This window comes from Diceros bicornis, chromosome 28, assembly GCF_020826845.1.
Source record: "Diceros bicornis minor isolate mBicDic1 chromosome 28, mDicBic1.mat.cur, whole genome shotgun sequence".
NCBI classification, from domain to species: domain Eukaryota; kingdom Metazoa; phylum Chordata; class Mammalia; order Perissodactyla; family Rhinocerotidae; genus Diceros; species Diceros bicornis.
The window spans coordinates 19,879,464-19,903,357 of NC_080767.1; the positions used below are offsets into that span (position 1 = coordinate 19,879,464).

Sequence of the window (23,894 nt, forward strand, 5' to 3'; positions counted from 1 at the left end):
TGAGATAGTTTGCAGTTTGAGTCTAACCATGTTAATTGCCTGCTAAAAGAAAAGCAGCTCTTTGGAGAAACATATTTAATAGAGCCCAGAAGCTCCACAACATTAACATTCACTAAGTCCTGGATATATGAAGAACCAGCAAAAGGGTGGGGGGGAGGGGCGGAGTGGGGGGTTCGACAACTAACAGAGACTAAATAGAATAGTATCTATGATCTAACATAGGTGTAATTGGAGTCCCAGAAAAGGACAAGGGAGAGAATGGCACAGAAAAAATTTTGAGGAAATAATGGCCAAAAATATCCCAAATTTGGTGAACCATAAAAAATTTAGAAATTCAAAAATCTAAGCACACCTCCAACAGGATAAATACAAAGAAAAGCACATCTTGGCACATCATAGTCAAAGTGATGAAATCCGAAAATAGGAAAAACATGGAAGCAGCCAGGAACAAATGACACATCCAGGGAAACAATTTGAAAGATCATACTTTTCACATTGGAAACCTTGGAGACCAGAAACAAGAGAAATCTTTATAGTGCTGCAATTAATATTCAAAAAATATTTGCATCGGGCCAGCCCCATGGCTTAGCGGTTAAGTGGGCACGCTCCGCTGCTGGCGGCTCGGGTCCGGATCCCGGGCGCGCACCGACGCACAGCTTCCCCAGCCACGCTGAGGCCACGTCCCACATACAGCAACTAGAAGGATGTGCAGCTGTGACATACAACTATCTACTGGGGCTTTGGGGGAAAAAATTAATTAAAAAAAATATATTTGCATCAATTGATGTTCAGAGATTTTGTATTTGAAGATTGTTCTGGAATCAAAAATAGCATAATAGAATTATATATTTAACTGCTGGTTTTAAAATACTCTTTTCAGGAATACCCAAACAAAAATTAGGTATCCTTGACCTATTAGCTGTTTTCTCACTGTTCTTTATATTTTTTAAAGAAGACTTTATCAATGGTCTTTAAATGTAAATGAAATGTCATTTCTTAAGGTAAAGAAAAACTTAAAACTCAATCAGTATCTCTTATTTCCAATTTTGTAGCATTATGCTTTTCTACTTTTTAAAATCAATTGTTATTCCAATCAATTAGAAAGGAAAAAGGAAGAAAAGCATAGCAGAGGGAACAGCTTAGGCTTGTTGGTTGCTACTGGACTAAAAAAGCAAGGAACCCTCACCTTCAAGCCTATCTTCCACAGCCTAAAATTTGTTTGGCAGTTTACAGTATTAGGATGTGCCTGTACCTCTGACATTTGATGTCCATAGCCTTGTACAATAATGTTGGTCAAAAGCAGAACTGCTTTAATGTCCATCTATGTGTTCATCTGGGATACTTTGATAAGTCAAATCCTTCAACGATTACTTCTCTCCAAGTATCCGACAGTAATCATTCAGGTGACTTGCCTTCGTTTCTCCTTTGCCTGGAACCCCCAGACACTTAAGCCAACAATTTCTGCTTAGTGAAGGTAGCTCAGAATATGGCAAGCAGTAGGACTTTTGGCTTTTAAAGTATAACTAATCAAAGCCTTGGAAGATGAACTATTTTCCTAGACAATCAGTAAAAATTAATGCACTACTTCAAAAGAACTGATCATGCAGCTTTTATTTACCACTTATATCTTCTTGGGCATGAGTGGGATTTTCCTTTCAAATAAGACTACCACATGCTTAGCTAGCTGAGTACACATTGCAGAGGATTCTATGAAGACTTTGCATATAAAATACAAAAATCTGTTACATATACATCCATTTAACAGCAGTTTGTACATTATAATGAGTACCAATGTCAAAATAAGTCCCTGTACTTAACAAGCAGCATGATTATATTGAGGCAGCAGCAGGTAGAAACGACCCCCAAAGGGCAGACAGTGTTCACATAGTGCAATTGCTACTAGAGCACAAATCAACAAGGTCATTCCTTTTTTCTTTTTCTTGTTAGTGAATACAGAAAGAAAAGATAGAAGGGGAAAGCAATGGGATCTTGGTGGCAGTCAGTTGTACTGTGCAGGTAAGCCACGTTACAGGCAGACACACGCAACTGCAAAGTGGACACAAATAATTAAAGAAACTGCTGCTCTTTATCACCAAAGACAATTTTATGCTTTCACTGTTTTTATTTCCAATTGCCAAACTTCAGGTACCTCCATTTGACGAATCAATAAATTTATGAAGATCTAGTGCACTAATCCCAGGAATAAGGAATTCAGTAATTAGACTCTCTAAATCAGCTGCTTGAATGACAAGTAGCACTGAATATTCCTAGGGAAAAAATAATAAAAATCTGTTCCAGATAGCTTTGGAAAAAGAAGGCCGGAGATATAAACATGCACGGGTCCTTTTGCAGTTTGTTCACCAGTGTCAACATTCCACAATGACAAACTCTCAGTGACTAACACTTTTAAATAAATTATGTGCACACCAAACACAAGCTGCATTGGGAGACCACGATTTAGCATCGCCAGTGATGCAAATGACTTGGCTGGTCAAGATGAAGGCATTAAGTGAATAAATTAGAAATGTGCTTAGAAAGCTAAAATAAATTAATTCAATAGCACTAAGCACTGAGGTTCAAGTATCTTAGCACCACTCTCAGCACCATGGGAAATTCCTAATACTAAACAACAAAAAGCTTAAAAAGCATAAAATTTGATGAGGTTTTAACACTTGATATGGGCCAAGAGCACAATTCCTGCCCTTACGCTCTTGTTTTCTGAAAATCCTGACCTACACTGCATTCTTACCTAGGAAGAGTATCCCAGGGCCCGTAAACGAAAGTCAGGGCACTTAGTGGAGGGGGAAATACCGAACTGGAAAACATCAAGTCCTGTGAGGCCACTGGCTTTCTGAAAAACATCCAAAGTTGATTTTTCCCCAAGCAAACGCCATTCTCAAGTCCATGATAGAGTCCTTAAAATTCAAGATGCTACTGAAACTCACAATTATGTTTAATATTAGCTAAAAAGATGTTTTGGTAATAAATACTTACATTTTCATTTGTAAACCCCTTTTCCAACCAGAAGCAACCCCAGAACATAGCATATTCAGCCAAGTTTACTATCTATGGCAGTTTTTCAAACTATGAATAGCAACCCATTTATGAGTCAGAAAATGAATTAGTGGGTCTGAAGAACATTTAAAATGGTGTAGAGAGTGAGGATTAAAGTATATCACACATACTAAGAGTATGTTATTATTTCACAAAACACTTATTTCAGTAAGATTTAATATTCATTCTCTCTCTCTCACACACACACACACACACACACAGACACAAACACACTGTCCTGGGTCACGATTTAGTAAGTTTTTATAATGAGTCACAGTCAAGAAAGTTTGAAATATATTGGTCAATAGAGACCACCAAAAATAATAAACATGGAGTCCCCTGGTGTTAATGTCAGTAAGGGGTCAGTATTGAGTGTAAACCAAAGTTTGCTTGGAATCCAAAATGAGCTAGCCAGTTCTCAGTTGACCATAAACACTTCCGGTAAACTTGTTTTTCTCCTTACCCTACACTCTCAGGCAGGGGTATGAGCAGTTTGAGGAAAGAGAGAAACCCTAGCTGCAATTCTTTACTTTGAGTGCTATCGTGTTATTCCCTGATGGCTAATTAAAACGCTTTCCTTTCTATCCTATAGTCACACTGTTGGCATAAAAGTGGGTGGAAAATTTTAAGTTGTCTTTACAGTTTTGAGATTACAAATGGTCTGGACCAAAGAAGTTGCAATTTCGTTGTTGGTTTGGTTTTGCAAAATATGCAACCACAAATACGTACAGAACGAGCAATCTTGTCCTAATCTACCTTCACGTGCCTGTAAAAGGAGGAATTAACACATGGCGACCAAATTCTCCCTCTCAACCTGTAAAGATGCTAAACAACCATTTTCTAAAAACCAATCAGCTAAACAAAACCAATCAGGACAATATTCAGTTTCTGAATTTCAAGAATCCAGTGGTGCTTAGATAATGGGTCAGTCCAGTTCTGGTTCAAAGGCTGTTGTATGCACCTCATCTTGGGAGTTTCTCGGGTAGGCCGGGGTTAGCACTGACTGGCAGCAGGATGTGAAAGAAAGAATACTGGGCAGGTATTCAGACACTTGGGTTCCGGCCTTGGCACAGGCCTCAGAAAGGAAGCTATGTGATCGCAGAGCCTATTTCTTCAGGTGGAAGGCAAGGGGGTTAAATTAAGTGATTTATAAAGTCCCTTCCCAAAATAACTTTATTTAATTTGGATGCAGTTATAGTATTTTTATGCAGCTTGCTCTGCAACTTTGTCTATTCCTTTAATAACCGCTTTAATTCTTTTAATAACTATTTCTGTCCGTTTCACCTACCTCTCAAACATCCAACATTCCATTAAGCTCACTCAGCCCACATACTTTAAAAACATCAAGTAAAATAATGCTAATAAGGAACAAAATTTAAGGCATTTTTTTTTTATTTCAGCCAAGGAATGATGCATGCTACAGATTAATCTTTACTTTTCCCCACTTGGTTTTTCAAAGAATACCACCATTTCAACCCCCAATGAACATGGCACTTGTTTGTTTCTTTCCCTTCTAATTTATTCCAGATTTTCAAGTGTTTTCTTCAGTAATGACGCTTTCTCCCGCAGCTCAGGTCTGCTGTCTGTCTCCATAGTTGCTAAAGAATCAATGAGGAGTACTCTGCACTCAGATGTCAAACTTTCCCACTGTTTAGATTCTGAATGGAAAAAGAATGAAGAAGGAAAAAAAAAAATGAAGAAGAATCCTTAGAGAACGAGCAAGCAAAAAAACTATATTCTTTCCGCTTTTCCTCCATATACACTATCTCCAAAATAAATGCAAAGCAACCCTTTGATAACAGTTCCATATATAAAGATCACAGGTTCAATGGTTGTCTCAGAACCCAATTATTGACAATAACCTAAGAGCATATGAGGGAGTTTCATCCTCTGCCCCCAATATTGGTGGGACAAAGAGAATCTAGGGGTGCTGAAGCAAAGGGGGAAGTAGGAAGTTTCCAGGCAAGGCAGACAGTAACAAAAAAGCCATTTCAACACAACAAAAAGAGCCATTATCTTTATAAGATATGCTCAGTAAAAAAATCTCAAATATTTCCTAAGCGCAAAGTCATTTTGAACAGATGACACTTTATCACTCCTTTCTTTAAGGGAAGCGCCAGAGAACTACATGCATACTGAAAATTTTAGAAACTCAAAGTATATCAGATTCTAAATATTGTTTACGAGGTTCTGACACTTCCTAGAGATGTGGTTTCAAGCAAGTTATTTCACCATTTAGCCTCATATTCCTCATCTAGAATATATTCACACATATCTGGCAAACTATAAGAATTTGGTGATAAAACTAAGTGCCTAGCTCTTTCACTTTAACAAGGAATAAAGGGATTATGAGATGTGTAGTGTTACTGAGTCCAAAAGGCCTATTTTATGGAGCCCTAAGAGAGGTGCTTTAATTGCTAAGCAAAGATAGAGTGATAAGCAGAAATAGCAAATACACAAGGCTCTAGAGAAAACTGTTTCATCTTCCCCATTCTTAATCCACGGGGTTAAAATAATTAAAAAAGAAAAGAGGCCTTCTTTTGAAATCAGTAACAGGTACACCACTGGAGAAAATGCTAGCAGTTTTTTTTACCATTGATATAACAGATCATTAGAAGCAATCTGCTTCCTGAAAAGAAGGTTTTAAAAAAGATAAACAGGAAAAAAAAAAAAAGGATTAAGAAAACTACTATCAAATTTGATGACTCTGGTAGATAACTGTTAAAATGTTTTCCCAATTCTGCTTTCCAGTGTGTCGTTCTGTTTATTACAGGCACACAGTGAGCTCTACTACGCCACTCTCAACCACAGGCTGTAATTAACCAAGATTAAATCAGGATTACAATGGAAACAAAAACTTTATTATTTTGAGATAACTTAATACATCAAAAGTATATAAAATAAAAGAGCACCAAATTTAAACACTTAATAAAATTTAAAGGTTTCAGCTTTGTATATTCCACTTGCATGTACATATATATCAACTTGTACAGTCATGCACCGCATAATGTTTCAGTCAACAATGGACTCCATATATGACGGTGGCTCCATAAGGTTAGTACCGTGCAGCCTAGGTGTGTAGTAGGCTATACCATCTAGGTTTGTGAAGTACACTCTATGATGTTCACACAACAACGAAATCCCCTGACACATTTTTCAGAATGCATAGTTAAGCGATGCATGACTGTATTTTAGAGCGTATGCTTATTAAAAACAAAAACAGAAAATAAAAGAATTTCTAAAACACATGCCATAAAGTATCCTGGCTTTCTGGTCCTCCAATCAGAACTATCAAGAACTCACCTTCAAGTTTTTTAAGCAGTAATTCTACCACAGATAAAGCTTCTGTTCTTACAGATGAGTAGGTCTTATTTTCTAAGAAGAAAATCATAGTTCACATTATTTGTTTTATATGCCTTACAAACAGAACCTCCAAGACTAAGTTAGCGTTACTGAAAGAAAGAAATTTCAAATTCAGGGAAAGATACACCTGTTCTTCAGTAAGTTTCTCTTTGCTTATTATCATCAAATACTTGAAATGTGCTACATGTCCACATTCCTTACTTAAAAAAAAAAAAAAAAACACTGTCAGCCAAATATACCAATGACCATAACAAATGGCAATATTTAAAGGACCCATTGTAGAAGTGGGAAATCAAAAGACACTATCTCAAACACACAGTCACCTTCACATGATACCTGAGAATGACCTCTGCATGACCTCCTCATTTTACCAAAGAACATAACACAACCCACGGTTAAGACCAACTCAAGCACACCTGGCCGGGACCTTGAGAAGTTTCTTAGCTGCCAGTTGTTCATCCAAAAACATGCTACTTCCAAGAATTGCAACTACAATATGCTTCCTTGGTGTCTACTCTAGACACAGAATCTAGTTCACAGTGGAATTGTTTACGAAAAAATTAACACACAACCAAACTCAAGGCAAGAAAAGCGCAAGATGAGCTTATAACATCCTGTTATGCTACAAAGTACAGAAGTACTTAAAAGAATGATGGTGACCTATCAACAGGACACAGGAGTCAGCCTGAAGGGGCTTCCACTGGCCAAATGTGGGACAATTCAAGCAACAATTAAGTAAAAAAATTAATTATAAACCAATGGAGGAAAAAGAGAATCCATGAATCACAATCGATAATAGATAAAGAGATATGGAGAGGGAGGAATCTTGCTTATGAGAGGATGCCAACTGTCAGATGGTTAAGGTGGAGGAAGTGCTAGAGTTGGAAAATCATCTTAGTAAAAATTGGTTCAGGGAAAAACCATGAACGCATGCTAAGTCTAAAGAAGACACTTTGAAGAAGAGCTGTATATCTTCATGGTCTTAAAGTGTCTTCTCCCAGATTGCTTATTAGATGCAGTCTTGAAGAAGAGCAGGTTATTTGAATGGTCTTAAAGTGTGTTCCCACAGGCTGCTCATTAGAAATAAGGGGTAAAAAATAGCAACTATATCAGTAGAGAAAACTGAGTAGCACCTTGATCAGGTAATCAAAATTAACATTGTCAGTGAGGGCAGATGGACACTGTGTGCCTCCTGACGCGAGAGGACACAGCACCACTAACGGAGGATCCCGAGTGGGAATCCATAACCTGGATCTAATCATGAGGAATCATCAGACAAACACCAAATGAGAAACAGTCTAGTTGAAAAAAATGGGGGGGGGGGGGCGCTTTTCTTAAAAATTGTCAATGTCATATAAGACAAAGAAAGGCTGAGGAAGCGTTCTAGACTAAAGGAGACTAAAAGGTATGACAACTAAATTCAGTAAATGATCCTGGACCGGATTCTTTAATGGAGGGAAGGAAAAAAATTCTATAAAGAACATACTGAGTCAACTGAAAACCTAGAATATGAATGGTAAAAATTTGATTAAAAATATTGCATCAGTGTTATACTACCTAAAGTTGGTAACTGTACTGTGGTTATGTAAAAGAATGTACACTGAAGAATTTAGGAGTAAAGGGGCATGATATAAGCAACATACTTTCAAATGGTCAGGAAAAAATATACATATAAGTGCAAATGATAAAGTAAATGGAGCAAAATGTTAACAGATGACTTTGGGTAAAGGATATATAGTAGTCTCCCCTTATCTGCGGTTTTGCTTTCTGTGGTTTCAGTTACCCAGGTCAACCAAGGTCTGAAAATATTACATGGAAAATTCCAGAAATAAACAATTCACAGGTTTTAAATTTCACAGTGTTCTGAGTAGAGTGATGAAATCTCTCACCATCCTGCTCTGTCTCACCAGGGACGTGAATCATCCCTTTGTCCAGCGGATCCACGCTGTACACGCTACTCCCCGCTAGTCACTCAGCAGTCGTCTCCATTATTGGATCAATTGTTGCAGTATCGCAGTGCTTGTGTTCGAGTAACCCTTATTTTACTTAATAAAGGCCCCAAAGCATGAGAGTAGTGATGCTGGGAATTCGGATATGCCAAAGAGAAGCCGTAAAGTGCTTCCTTTAAGTGAAAAGGTGAAAGTTCTCAATAAGGAAAGAAAAAAACTGTATGCTGAGGTTGCTAACATCTATAGTAACTTTTATTACAGTATAGTGTTATAATTGTTCTATTTTACTATAGTTATTGTTGTTAATCTCCTGCTGTGCCTAATTTATAAATTAAACTTTATCTTAGGTATGTATGTATAGGAAAAAACATAGTATATATAGGGTTGGGTACTATCCATGGTTTCAGGCATCCACTGGGGACTTGGAGCATACCCGCCCACAAATAAGAGGGGACTACTATACAGGTATTATATGTACAGTACTATTATTATAACTTTTCTGTTAAGTTTGAAATTATCTCCAAATAAAAGTTTTAAAAAAATACTTATCACAAAGATGTTTCTGATCTAGGTGTTAAAATCCTAAATCACACAGTTCCAGATTAATATATTCCAGTTTGGGGGTACATATTGAGTATATTAAATAGGATGGTTCAGTAGTTGTTCCATAAATTTAGTTCCAGCACAAGGTAGGGAATATTTGAAGCTTAGCTCCTTGAGCTTTAAAACTAGGACTCCTGATGTCAGTTTACCCCACTCACCTAAAGAATAAGTGATTGATTTACAAGTTTCAAGGAGAATTTCAGCCAAAGCCTCAGGATCTGCATGTTCCTCTTCCAAAAGCATTAATCTGTACAAACCAGAAAGCAAGATACAAACGCTAGTTATTAACAAACATTCCAAAACCTTTCTGGACAAACCATTTCTATCTGCATGTACCACTTCAGTTTTTAGTTTCAAAATTTAAAAGAATTCCACTGATTAGATAAAAATGCTGAGGGTGGGGGGCAAAATAAACGACTGAACTATGAAGCAAATTACCCCTGAAAAAAGGCATTCATCGACTGTAGGACTCCTAGCTGCACTTTCCACGTGCTGAGTTTTAGCCGTTCACACATCAATTTGCACAGCTCCTGACGATAACAACCTGGAAAAAAGACAGAATGGGACAGAGTGGGAAAGAGAGTGCGAAGGAGCAAGAGACAGAGGGAGTGAGGAGTGAGGGACAGACAGAGACAGGGATAGAGGGACAGAGAAAGAGCGCGTGGGAGGGAGAAAAGGTGGAGGGGGGGCGAGGGAGAGAGAGAGGAAAAAATAAAATAACAAATGCCTTTAACTAAAGCCATGAAATTTCAAAAAAAACTTCAGCATGACTTTGTGCCCAATTCCCAAACAAATTTCCCGGATCAGAACCCCCCCACAAAGACCTATATAACGGTTCATAAATGTTCATTTTCAAGGCAATATCCTTCTCCAAGGATCTGACACAGAATCGTAACCACATTCCCTTTTCCCTGTAAAACACCCTGAATGACGGCCAAAGAAAGCAGAACTCCGGAGGCTGGGAGCTCCTCCCTGGACACGTACAAGCTGCTGCATGCTGCAGGCTGACCAAGAGTCAACAGTGCTTTATCCCAGACCTATTACGCCAACTGTACTTGTTATAATTATATAATTAATATTATGCTAACATTACACTCCTCATGAAACAGCAGTATAAAACTCAACAAAGTAGTTATTTTTTTAAATGCTGTAGAATTTAGTATGGTTCACGAATGTAAAAAATGGATGCGGGTAAAAATCTAGAAGAATTCTGGACCTGAATTGCTTCATGAGAGACTGTAATTTCTTTCTCCACTATAAAGAAACAAACACCAGAAACTGTAGATGATACATTAGGAGTAAGATGTATATGAGAAGCCAACGTGGAACAGTTAAATTGTCAAAGGCCTAGGCCTTCCCCCTCAATAACTGGCAAATAAACATACATTTCTATGCCTTATGCTAAAATAAACTGCTCTGTGTATGTATCATCTTTTTTATATAATTCTCTACTTTAACTTTTTCTACCTATAAAGCAAAAGTTAGTAGCCCTAATGGTGTCAAGTAAGTGGACTTCCACTGCAGTCCATAACATAATACCAAGAAATAAGACCACTTACAAATTTGTCTTTTGGAAAATTCTTCCTATACATAGCAAATGTACTTTTTAAAGTTCACACAAAGGATGGCAAGGCTCCAAGACAACCTTAAGTCTGATTTCAGACATATCCAATCACAAATAATCCAGATTACTTTTTATCACATTCCAGAATATCACGATGTTCAGTGGGATGCACTGCAGAAACCAACACAGGCAAACCTGACAGCAGCATCATTCCAAGTTTAAGGCCTCGTCAGAGGATCCTAACTAATGCAACCTCATCCAACAACACAGGTTTGCTGTTTATTTACTTAATCCTTTGGAAATACATGTTTAATTCTGAAAATCTTTCAAAAAGCTAAGAGTTTCTCTGTGAAATAGAGATTTTACTTGCTTACTGAAGATTTGGTCACAAGGCCACTAATTTTGAGATGGAAACCCCACTAATAAATTCTGTGGATTCCTCAGAAGAGCATCATTAAGAAGAGTAACAATTCTTTTCATGATCAGACTACCTACATAAATTGTATCGTGGCTGTTCGGGGCTGAATGGTGTCCCCCGGATTCATATGTTGAAGTCCTAACCCCGAGTACCTCAGAATGTGACTGTACCGAGAGACAAGGTTTTTAAAGAGGTCCTTAGGGTGGGCCCTAATCCAATATGACTGGTGTCCTTATAAAAAGAGGAGGTTAGGACAAAGATGGCCACTTAGCCAAGAAGAGAGGTCTCGGAAGAAACTGACACTGCCGACGCCTTATCTCAGACTTCTAGCCTCCAGAATTGTAAGAAAATGAATTTCTGTTGTGTAAGCCACCCAGTCTGTGGTACTATGTTATAGCAGCCCTAGCAAAGTAATACAATAGTCAATGAGACTATCTGCTGATGTAGGAGTAAAATTTGTATTGGAAAATTCCATTAATCAGCCAGGCTCTACAAGAAACAATAACTGTCATTTGCCCCACAGAACATCTTTGCTCTCACTGAGCAACCTCTGGTTACGGTGTTCCTCCAAACCCCGGTGCTGGTGCTTACGTTGGGTCTCCGCATTTCGGGGCCAGGCTTTGCCCAGGCCCTCGAAGGCTCCCAACAGAGATTCCAGCTGGAGCTCCTTTTCCTTCTCATTCTCATCTTCATTTTTGTTTGTTCGGACCCCAATGCTTTCAGGTGAGTTCTAGGACACGTCAAAGAAAAAGAAAGCACAATTTAATTTTTTCTTTCAAGTTACAGGTACACCATTAAAACAATCAGGGTTCCAGAGTAGAAAACGTTAACCAAAAATTAAATGCTAAATTCTCTACCATGAGTTTCCCTATTTGTAAAAAGAATTTTTAACAGAAACACTACACATCTGTAATAAATTTGAGAAATTCATTAAAGGAATCTGTAAGCAAAGGCGAAAAAAATACTGTACTTGTAGTATTTTAAGCACAACATAGAAAGACTTGCATTAGAATCATGGAATTAAAAATATCATGCAATTAAAGAACTCAGTAATGATCTAAATCCAAACTCTTTCTTAATAAGATAGGAAAACAGGCCGAGAAGTGACTCATCCAGCTAGCCAGTGATATAATCAATTTAAAACACAAGTCTCCCAAATCCATACACTATCACTATGTAAGTAACAGAAATTATTTAAACAGCCTTTTACTGAAAGAAAACAGCTGCAAATTAGCAGCAACACAGGAAATAAAAATGCTTTATAAAATATTTCATGTTTCACAAAAAAATAAATAGGTAAACCATACCCTTCTTTCTCTGAATCAGTGCCCAGCCTTTAACAGTGGGTACTTCATTTTCTAAAGGAAACTAAAGTCTTTTGGCTCAAAGTTCCCCAACACACAGCAGAGCAATCAACAGGGACACACTGAGCTCCTTGTCTTCACTCCAGGATGACCGGAGGATTCTGCACATGCTTCCATGGCAAAGCTTACTGTAACTACGACAGAGACTGTTCCTTCACAACGCCCACTCTGGGGAACCCGTTGCTCCTGCAGCCTTGAGTTTCCCATCTTACAGGTTGAAACCCTAGCAATAAACTCATCTTTCTGCTTTGTTTAAAACAAACAAACAAACAAAAAAAAATCTGCTCTCCCCTTCTCCCATTGAGAGCAAATGGATGCCTAGAGAGAAGACTGCCTTTCCTAGCCTGACCGCTGCCAGGTGTGGCTACCCAGCTACGTACTGGCCAATGGGATATGGAAGTGCAAGGGCCAGGCAGCAGTTCCCAGGAATTCTCCCCAAGAGAGAACTGACGTGCCTACTTCGACCTTCATCCCTTTTTCATCTCCTTTGCCGTCACCTGTCTGGAATGCAGACACACCATGGACCATGAGGACCATGGCCACACCCTATGGCAGAGCTGGGAGCTGTCAAGAGCCAGGATCCCTAAACCATCATGTGAGAGAAACATCTATCTTGTTTGAGACCACGCTACTTTGGGATGTTCTGCTATTTGCAGCTACACTAATCCTAATAAAATATGCAAACGGGACACAAGAAAATCTTCTTTTCTTTCTTTCTTTCTTTCCTTCTAATTTTCTTAAGTATAAACCAGACCTGACAGGATATAGGTGGTCATTACCTTCTTGATGAGAGGTATGACGATGTCAGAAAACTCCTGGAATCTGTCCTCTTTGGTGGCCTTCAAGACATCCGCTGCACAGCTGATTGCTACCATCTTGTACTTGAGGTTCTCCTTGCCACACTCCTTCAGAAGAGCCTGGAGAATTTCACTGGTGCTGGGTTGACTGGGCACAGGCTTTTCCAGCTCCGCACTACAGGATCCACACAACAGTATCAGCACAGGTAATAAAAGGCTGCAGCTTTCAGGTTCAGCTTAAGAAACGGCATCTTCATTGAAAGAACATTTACCTGCAAGCTGTCACCACACAGGCAATGGCTTTCAACAGTTCTTCCTAAAGGGTTGAAAGACGAGGGAACACCATTAAGCACACGTGTCATTCATCCTCCATACTATAACTACAAATACTTCAGGAATACTTGATAACTATGACAATAAAAATTAACCAGAGTCATCTTATCGTTAATGCACTTTACAAGCACATCTACAGAGTTTTACTCAAACCATGGAAGCCAGATAATTGCCTTCACCTCCATTTCATAAAGCCTAGAGAACTGACTTGCCCAAGGTCACATAGGCAGAAGTGTCAAGCACGGATTTAGAACTCTGTCTGCCTCCTGGTCCAGTTTTACGTCTACAGGACTATATTGGTCACCATCGATTTTTACAACATCAAGTAGGTTGTTATGTGCTGCCACAGTCTCATGTTCCCTAGTGAGTGTTCACTGTAAGCATCCTACTATCACCCTTGTATAAAAAATGACTGTTACTCATTCACAGGCCCCAGACGGGCATCCTCAGCTCCAGGTTCCGACACAGCTTGCCTTGCTACTCAATTCCACGTGTGCCTAATCCTGATCTGTTCATGAGGTCAGCAGTTAGAAAATGGGGACCCCTTGGTTTAAGACTTATCTTGGAAAGCTGAACATGATAAATAAAAATCAACTTTCAGTGCTACTGTGCACTATTCAAGGACACACGGGTTACACTTGGATGAAATATCACAGTTAATCGGGCAAGGTTTACCCAAAGCTTCCCATTGGCTAGGAAATCTGGTTCATGAAAATAATCCATCTGACGTTCCATAAAACTAGACTCTAATTTTTATAGCAAATGAAAGATGAAGTCGTAATCCGTTAATGATACCTTCAACGTAACTGGGCATGAATGGTTCCTTACCTTTCCTGCCCACGTTCTTCCAGCTAGACCTTGCAGTAACGCGCTCAGGACCATTCCCAGATACGGAGGGACCAGGGAGCTGGTCTGTTTTGCAACTGAAGCCACGGCAATTGCACCCTGGGCCTTCATTTTCCAGGACGGAGACTGTAAAGCCTTCTGGGTAATGCTAATCAACTCCTGCAGGTATAAGCGAATGCCACCAAAGGAACCTAGGTTACGAAAAGCAAAATTAAAGCGACTTTTAAATGACACAAAATAATTAACTGATTTTTCTTTTCTAAGTCTGAAAAAAAAGAGGCAGTGACTATCAGTCTAAAGCAGTGATTCTCCATGGTTACATCACACCACTCTGAAAGGGAGAGACAGTGGGTGGTGGTGTGATGGATCTTACAACAGCAGGACTTTATGAACTTGGATATGTCCACAGGAGGGTGTCGTGCAAGTGGTCGTCATCCATTAACACGTGTCACGGTGAAAACAGAGTTGGGAAGCACTACTCTAAAAAGATACTCTGAGGCAACATAAAATCACTCTTCACTCTCAACTAAAATAAATAAAACTCCACTATGCTGGGACAGAGTTTCATTTCTCCAACATGGGCAGCAATGAGGGAGGAAAGAAAAGGGCTCTGAATGCCAACCTTGAGAATTCAGCAATTTGGATAGGCTTCAAACCAAAGGGGACGCAGGTTGTTAAGGTCCTGGGAAAATAACTACAGGAGTTTATGAATAAAGAATATGAGTAAAAAATTCCAGCTGTAGTTCTTAACAAACAGGCTTAATTCACAGGCACCACTGACTAACCAGGTACATTTTCCTGCCACACTTCAGTCCATAAGTTACATTCTTCTTTTTCTGATTGCTCCTCATCAGCAATTTCATGCATGCCTAGAAATGCCAAAGGCAGAACTTCCTTGGCATGGTTCTTCAATACGTCAGGGCTGTATCGTCCAATAGCATGAATCGTCAAAGCACAAGAGGTCTTGTAGATGGGTTCTAAAGAGAAGCAGAAAAAAACACAATCTTTACGACACTTATTGTTTTTAAGGATAACTGATCTAAAGAGACTATTGCTCAACTTGCACCACAGCAAAACAAATCAGTAAAAGCAATTAGGAACGTTCCTAGCAAAGCACATAAAATCACAAAGAGCAAGACCTGGTTTGTATCGTTTTATTAGGTTGTTAAAATCTAAATTAAAAATAACATAAGGTAGGAAAAGAAAGGTACCTTCTTTCTCCATATACCAGCCATTGAGCTTCTGCAGGAGTTTTTCAGTGCTGCTATCCCGGGAGGTCTGAAAAAGAAACAATTCTAGTCATTTCTTTATAATTATCAAAGTATAATTACTTAACTAAATAAGAAGTTCAACTCACCCGAACTAAATGGCCCATGGCAAATGCACAGGATTTCTGGATCACACTGTTCCGATCTGTCAGGCCACTAAGCAAAGCACTCATAAGTTTACCTATCAGAAATAGAGAAAAATCTGATACTTGGTTGACCAATTGTTCTGCTCTGTTCCCGGGACCAAAACAAACTTAACTCTGTAATTAATACCTGATTTATTCCACGGTAGTTTAGAACCCTTGTATGTTACGTCTGTAGTATCTATTTGCTTCCTTTTGCCTGATATAAAATTAAAAATTCATCTATGTCTAGAATATTGTGGCAAAAGTTGCAAAAATAAGAGCTAGGTGCATAAAATTCATTAGCTCCATCGAGGAGCCAATCTAAGAAGAGAAAAACACTGATGTAAAATTAGCTATAAATGGTAAACAAATCCTACAAAATGGCAGATACTTGCACCTCCTTATACCACTACGAAATAATCAAACACTTACAAAACAGTGAAAATTTGCTAAACTTGATCATCCTGTATCTCTTGAAAACCAAGAAATAAAGGTAGAAGAGGGCATATGAGGGGAGAAAAAGTATACAGTATCACAAGCATATCTGAATGAAATTATTTTCCCTTTTAAACACTGTCAAACAAGACAGGGACATCCAAAAATATCACCACACGTGGTTTTGTCAAACTCACCTGAGTGAGGTGTTAGGTCCTGGGGACACTGCGTGGTTAATGACACAATGACACTGGCACAGCCTCCCTACAGGGTTTACAAAGGCAAACGTCTAAATTTGATGCATCAAACCTTTTGTTTTAGGTGTCAAAGATTTCAAGATAAGAAATACATCAAGTCCAACAGCCCCTCCAGGACTCAATCTAGAAAGAGGAAAACTCTTATTTTAATTAGTAAGGCAAAGATTTTTCTCAAGACCTCCAGAGGAAGACGGGTGCTCTCCTACACTGCAAGTAGCAAAGGAAACTGGTTCAGACTTTCAGGAGGGCAACATGTCATCTCGTCCATCCTTTCTCTAACATTTCCAGTTCCAGAAATTTAACCAAAGGAAACAGCTTCAGATGTGTCCAGAGACATTTATCACAGTGCTCTGTTTAATATCAAAGAAGCTGAAACAAATCAGATGTCCCTTGATGGATTAAAATCAATGACGTTACAGCCACAGTATCATGTGGCCTTCAAAGAGGACGCTGTAGAGATGCACGCACAGAAAACAGACTGGAAGGAAACACTTCAAGATGTCAACAGCAGTTACCTCTGGGTGGTAAACTTACGGACAATTTTTAACCTTCTCTTGATCTATAAATGCTAAAATTTAAAAGTACAAGCAAGTGTTAATTTTGTCAGGAGAAAATGTGAGTTGTTTGTTTTTTAAAGTGTGGGGGGTGGGGTCTGATCCTTGAAAGATCTTGAAGAGAACGACATTTTCCTGTCCAAACACCTGCTGACCCCTCTGTGAAAAATGCTACTCACCTTTTTTAGCTAAATGCTAAAACAACCCTGCCTGGCTAAGTGGATGAGTGTTTCCATTAATAATTGATAACGAACGAGGATAGAAATGATTCCACCAAAAAGTAAGATAATATTTACTGAATAAGTCACATGTTTTATATTCTGAATGAGTTACATGTTTTAAGTTATTACTGCAACCACAGAAACAAAATGATTAATGTAAAATAGTATTAGGTTTTACGGGAAAAATAAGAATATCAAACATGACCGGCTGTTATATTTTTGTGGCCCAAATTACCGAAGATGCAAATTCCTCTTGTGAAGAATATATTTACATACCTTAGTTCCAAGACCTACACCACTTCTGATTAGTTCACATAATCTAGGAACAAGCTCACCCAGGACCGACACATCAAGATATTGCAGGCACTTTTGAAAGAGAACAAATATACAGTTAACCTTAGCAAATAACTAAGTCAATTCCACATCTTCAATTAAAAACTGCCCATGTCAAATATGCACCCACTGGATGTGACATGAAGTTGAAAAACTGATGGCTTGATTTCGCTCTGATTTTAATGTTAAAACCACCATGGTACTACAAACAGAAAAACCCTTTATCAGTGGTTCAACATTAGAAACAAAGCAAAAGTCATGAACAATGCTGACTTACTAAAGGAGAAAATGATTACCCCAGAAAAAAGGATGTCTCTGGGCCCACTTCCTCTTTATCAATCCATGTTTAGTGTAAAAGACCTAGATTAATATTGACCCTTCTTCAGTGGGCCTGCCGTATGAAACCATTTTATTAAAGTCGACTTCTTAGCTGCATTTGCTATATTAAATTTTTGAAAATACAATGGCATATATTCTATTATTAATGAGCATATCTCTAAGCTGTCTGATAACTATTCATATTTCTTGAAGCTTTCTTTTTCCTCCCGAATAGTAATGGTAATAGTCCCCTAGTAAGCACTAAAAAACATCTACTCCTCTTATCCAGCCTTGTGAGCTGCTTAACAAAACAATGTCCAGTAACTCCCAAGCCCTCCATGAACCACTCCAGGGCATGCACAGCAGAGTCGGCTTTAGCGACTTCAGGAACTCCTAATCCAAGACTCCAGGAACTTTAGGACTTAGAACCTCGGTACCAAGCAGCTCTTTTCTGCAAATCCCTTCCTATGACTGAAACAACATATGGACATTGCTCAATTCTCTTTCCCTACCTTTTGTGCTGCCTACTTCATTGAATACCTCCAGCTTACACCTTCCTAGGTCTTCCCAAAGACAATGCTCAGGCAGAGACAACTATCTGAACCTTTCTAACGGGCAGGCCAAAAGAGATACAGATATAGATTTAGAGAGAGATCTTTTAATATATTGTTCTGTGTAACACAAATCTGGACTAATGGATTGTAAGATTTGGAAATATTATTTATTCCATTTAGTAATATAAAAGAAAAAAAAAAACTGTACTAAGAAAAAACTAGAGTCACAAGAGCTGCTTGACTCATCCCTTAAACCCCTACTTCATTTAACTAGCCTGAAGACTTTGGACAGTTATACTCTAAAGTAAGCAAACAAACCTTCTCGTTACATTAGGCACTTACCATGTTGATTGTTTCCATCATGGGAGACGATTTGGCAGCACTGAGTCGAGCACTATCCATCGCAGCCTGAGAACACAAATTCAAGTCACTCAGCAAATTGAATTAATTAAGAAGAACCCCCTCACACACACACTCTCAAAAAGGGCTTTGTTTCCATACAGAGGACTTTTTTTTTTTTTTTGGCTGAGGAAGATTGGCCCTGAGCTAACAGCTGTTGCCAATCTTTCTCTTTTTGCTTGAAGTAGATTCGCCCTGAGCTAACATTCGTGCCAATCTTCCTCTATTTTTGTATGTGGGTTGCCACCACAGCATGGCCGCTGACGAGTGGTGTAGGTCCACGCCCAAGAACCGAACCTGGGCCGCCGAAGCGGAGTGCGCCCAACTTAACCACTAGGCCACAGGGCCGGTCCCCCAAACAGAGGACATTTTAAAAAAATAATACATGGATATAACAAAGTCAAACATAAGTCTCACTCTAATTTTTTTGACCTATACTCAACAATTTACCTGTAAAGGCAGCATCTCACTGTAGGTGAGAAAGTCAGATAACAGTTAGAAATTAACTGCAGTTAGTAATTAACATATTATAGCTCTGAGCAAGTCACCCAGCCTTCCTGAGCCTCAAGTTCTCCATTCACTAAATAAAGGAATAGACTAAATAAATTTCTAAGATTTTCAAAAACTGTGTCTAAGCAATAAAAAATTTTAAATATTTATTGCTTTAACTTTGTAAAGAGCCTTCGTATCCACAATGGTATTTTAGTCTAACAACTACCCTGTAAGAGAAGCTAACACTATCCAGACATAACCAATGAGAAAAGGAAGGCACACAGAGTGACTTGCCTAGGGCTGCAGTTTGGACTAGAATTTATGTTTTCTGATTCTCAGCACCTAGAAAACATGCTGTGGGAACCCAGGAAGGGGCAAGTCTACTGCTGAAAAGGAAAGACTGACGGATGGACGAGAAATAGCTATTAGAGGCAAAGGGAAAAGAGAGTAAGTTATTAGAATAGTTTAGGCAAGTTAAAAATCAAATAGTGAACTGAGAGCAAGCATTTACAGTCTCTATGACAGAGATTTAATAGCCCTAATAAATAAGGACAAATGTAAAAACATCAACAAGGTCAAAAATAGGCATGGAATAGAAACAGAATTCCCAGAATATAAACTGATAATACAATATGAAAAGACAATGCACAACACTAATAACAGGAAAGTATACATTGGAACAATGAGATTCTTGCTTATCAGACTGATGTTAATTCAATTTTAGCAAAGGTATAGAGAAAACAGAACAGTCGCAACCCTCTGATGTCATAAAATCTGACAAAAATTCAAAACCACCTCACTGTAGAATACTATGCACGCATTCAAGAGAATGAAATAGCTCTATACAGAGACAGGATTTATTGTTAATAACAAAAAAGCAAGTTGCAGAACAACATTCATAGTCAATTTTTAAATTAGTGTTTGTTTGATTTTATAGCCTAGGACTACAAAAGAATTTGAAAAAAGACGCAGGAAAACTGTTGACAGTGGGTACCCTCAGGAAATGACACTATGCTGGTAGGGGAGAGGGGACTCCCAGGGGATTACTTTCTACTTTCTGTATTATTTTAATTTTTTACAATAAATGTTTCATTTGTAATTTGTAAAAAACTCTAATCAGAAGCTAGGCAACTATAGTGTATCTGAAAAGCAGAATAATTTTGGACTATGCCGAAGTCTAGATACAAATCTTCTTTACTTGTAGGGCAGGAATGGTCCTTAGAAGGACTCTGAAGGTATAGACCCAACCCCTAAAAAATAAACAAACATGTACAAAAACTGTGTTAAGTAAGTGGTAATGCATTTTTGAATGGAAGTGTTAGTTTTCATCCAATTCACAAAATAGTATATGAGCCCTCCTCCTGCTCCCCACCTCCCAAAAAAACACTGCATGTAGTCAAAGGAGTCAAGTTATTTCAATAGAGGTAAAAGTATCAATCGAGTCATGGCGTTTATCTCAAGACACTGGAAGGATTGTTCAGATGGACCGCAGGACCTTAACAGGCTCGTCCTCCATCATACTTACCAATATGCCTGTGCTGTCGACTCACCTTTTCTTGGTCTGTAGCCCGGAGGCTCAAATAATTGAGAACTTGGGGTTCCAATACACTTAAGGATTCCAGCAGAGCTGGGATGAGTTTCGGTGCATGTGGTTTCAACATGGCTCCTGCACTTTTGCTGATCTTCACAAGGGTGTTAATGCTGCAGACACACAGAACACCACTCCTGAGTCCTCTGAACAAAAGCAAGAGCTCCACAAATCTAATCTTGAGGACGTTTTGCAGTTTATTGCATTCAGGAATATATTAACATGGTGTCAGAGCCTGGTCTTAGCACTACTTTTTTTTTAACTTTGTATTATATGAAAGTAGAGAGAATCCTAAATGAAGTTCTATATATTTTCAACAATTAGCAACCTTCGGCCAATTTTGTTTCTTTTTTACCTCCTCTATACACACAGGCACACTTTTTTCTCCTGACACTGTATTACTTTGAAACACATTCCATAACTAAACTTCAGTATGTATCACTGAGAGACAAGGACTCTTTATCATAATCAAAATACCATTTCACACCTAGAAAATATTAATAATTTTTTCCATATCATCTGATATTCAAATTTCTCTGTTTCACAAACGTCTTTAAGAGTTAGTTTGCTGGAATCAGATCCAGAGTCCGCCCACACATTGCAATTTACTGCACTTCTTGAATCTTTTTTAACAGTGTCCTCCCTGCTCTTCTTTTCTTATAATTTATTTGTCCTCAATGATTGTATTCCAATGGTGCCATTTAACATGTTCCTCTGTCCCTTGTACACATCTGTAGGCTAAATCAAGTTCAGGTTCAAGTTTTTTAACAAGAATCTTTCATAGGTGGTGCTGTGTGTGTCCTATTCCATCACATCAGGATGCATATAATGTCTGTCTTTTTCTGTGCCATTAAGAGTGATCAATTGGTTCAAGTCTCGTTGGCCTGAATCATCCATTATCAAGTTCCCCATCAGCCTAAAACTAATGGATTTAGGAGTCACTGATGATCATTACCTAGATTTTTTCACAGAGGATAGCAAAATGGTGACTTCCTATCATTCCTTTGCCTTTGTTAGGTGAATTCTTCTAAAAAGAATCTTCCCTCACCACCTATTTAGTTACCATGAAATATTGCTGGTACTATTAATTTGACCTAATTTTAAGAGTGAAATAAAAATGGAACAGATAAAATTCCAAGACAGCATTCTACTTTAAAAACAAAAAAAAACATACAAACTAGAATCCTTCACTGTTGATTTTAATTTAAAATAGCCATACATTATCTAAACATGTATTTTTTGAATATTTCATTGTTGCAGGTGGTACAGTCTATTTTAAACCTAATAACCTGTGAAATATTACTAAATGGTATAACAACAAGCAAGCTTCTGAGGATCTGTGGTATAATAGCAAGATGCGCTGCCTGCTGGGGGCAGAGGCCGATAGCAATCCGATAACACACTTTACTCAAGGTCAAAGCAGAAAGGCAGAATGCTGGTCGAAAGCAAGATTCCAATGAGAATGTTTCTGTGAAAACATTCTGACTTGCAACTTTTCATAAATGTTCTTGGGTCGCCTCAATGGATTCTCCTCATTTCTCCATAGCTTCAAGAATCTAACATTCAAAGAAATCCATTTTCTACAGAATGGCTAGGAACTAAGTAAATCCAATACATTTATTTCATCAGCTGATTCACACCTGAGGGCTCGAACTTCTGTCACAGCACTCATCATTCCTTTGTCCAGAAGGCAAGGCAGAAGGACAGCGATAGTTCTCTGGCCAGCGGCTCCTTTGGCAGGGTCACACATTTTCACACAAACCTCACATTCAAAGAGCACAGAAATTAGTGAAGCTGACTTCTCACCCAATAAAGCATTCATCTGACAAAATACTTTCCCCTTCTCGTATCCATAGAAAAGAATAAGTGAACCCACTTTCTACGACACTACAGGGAGAAACAGAAGAGAGTTCTACGTCTGCCAGTAACTAAACAGAAAATTTGCTAATGCATTTCATTCTCCAAGCTTTGGTCTTCTAATTTGTGAGAGAGGAAACAGGTGAAGATGAAATGAGACAATGTGTAAGAAAGCACTGTGACGAAGGCATAAGGTATCATCATCCTCATCAATAACTTTGGGCGGCAGTATAACAGGGGTCAAGAACACAATCCAGAATAAGAAACACGTGGATTTAAAACCTGGCTTTACTACTTACTAACAATGTGCCCTGTGGCAAGGTTTGTACAGCTAGAATGTAGAAGTCCCTGATATACGATAAAATCCAGTTCAAGTGGGAAACCAGTTTCAAAAAGCTTGCCAACCTCATAAATATGAAAGGCAGATTAACACGTAAGATAGCAATAGTAAGAGAAAAGACAGATGTTGCTTGATATAAATGAGTAATGTGTTCTTCACGCTCAAGTGAAAGTCATACCTTATTGTAAAGGCCCAAAAAAGCTCACCATTTAGTGAGACCAGAGATACATTTTGTTAAAAATACTAGTGTTCTAGTATAATGGCACCTAGTTTCTCATTCATTGTAAAAACAGTGAACTATAGCATGAAGCCAATTACACAGCAACTCAATGTCATTCTATATGATAAAAAAAAATAAGTCATTACTGTCATGGTCACATAGAACCCTGGCCCACTTTACCCCCCATGTAGGATAAGATAAGAGTTTTCACCTTGCTCAGAGTTTTCAGAGCTAGTTCTGCTGCTTTTCGTACAGATTCCTAAAAATGAGAAAAGATTAGCATCATATAAGTTAGAGTTTCCTTCTTATCTACCCCACAATGCATATTTAACTGCCTCCAACTCTACAGAGATTAGGGAAAAATCCTCCTTTCAATACCAGCTAAAAAACAGTGTTTCATTAGGCTCTTTGCCCATCAAGGAACACATTTTACAATGCCATAGTTGTTTTAATTAGGTACGACTTATTTTGACCTTACAAAAATATGCTTATTAAGCATAACACTTTAGAAACTAATGTATTATGAAAGCAAGTGTATAAGATCTATGTGAGGATTCCGACAGACATAAAAAAATCTCTAACGAATAAAACAAAAAAAAAAGGCAAAACTGAAGTGCCTAATTTTAACGGTAAGATATCAAA

The 23,894-nt window shown here is 38.3% G+C and overlaps 1 protein-coding gene across 4 annotated transcripts in view; it reads right to left on the minus strand.

The window, feature by feature from the left end:
- Nucleotides 1-4,411: 4,411 nt before the first annotated feature.
- The window catches only part of ECPAS (Ecm29 proteasome adaptor and scaffold), a 94,341-nt gene continuing 74,858 nt past the window's right edge, over nt 4,412-23,894 (minus strand). For all 4 annotated transcript variants that reach the window (XM_058523762.1, XM_058523761.1, XM_058523760.1 and 1 more), the window contains 17 exons: nt 23,464-23,511; nt 22,476-22,597; nt 20,798-20,948; nt 18,699-18,764; nt 17,428-17,517; nt 16,317-16,383; nt 15,649-15,740; nt 15,503-15,569; nt 15,077-15,268; nt 14,274-14,482; nt 13,385-13,428; nt 13,095-13,287; nt 11,543-11,681; nt 9,408-9,513; nt 9,128-9,216; nt 6,358-6,429; nt 4,412-4,712 (listed from right to left, as the gene is read on the minus strand). In XM_058523762.1, coding sequence (XP_058379745.1) covers nt 4,573-4,712; nt 6,358-6,429; nt 9,128-9,216; nt 9,408-9,513; nt 11,543-11,681; nt 13,095-13,287; nt 13,385-13,428; nt 14,274-14,482; nt 15,077-15,268; nt 15,503-15,569; nt 15,649-15,740; nt 16,317-16,383; nt 17,428-17,517; nt 18,699-18,764; nt 20,798-20,948; nt 22,476-22,597; nt 23,464-23,511 — 1,887 coding nt within the window. In that variant the 3' untranslated portion in view covers nt 4,412-4,572. The remainder of the gene's footprint in view (nt 4,713-6,357; nt 6,430-9,127; nt 9,217-9,407; nt 9,514-11,542; nt 11,682-13,094; nt 13,288-13,384; nt 13,429-14,273; nt 14,483-15,076; nt 15,269-15,502; nt 15,570-15,648; nt 15,741-16,316; nt 16,384-17,427; nt 17,518-18,698; nt 18,765-20,797; nt 20,949-22,475; nt 22,598-23,463; nt 23,512-23,894) is intronic.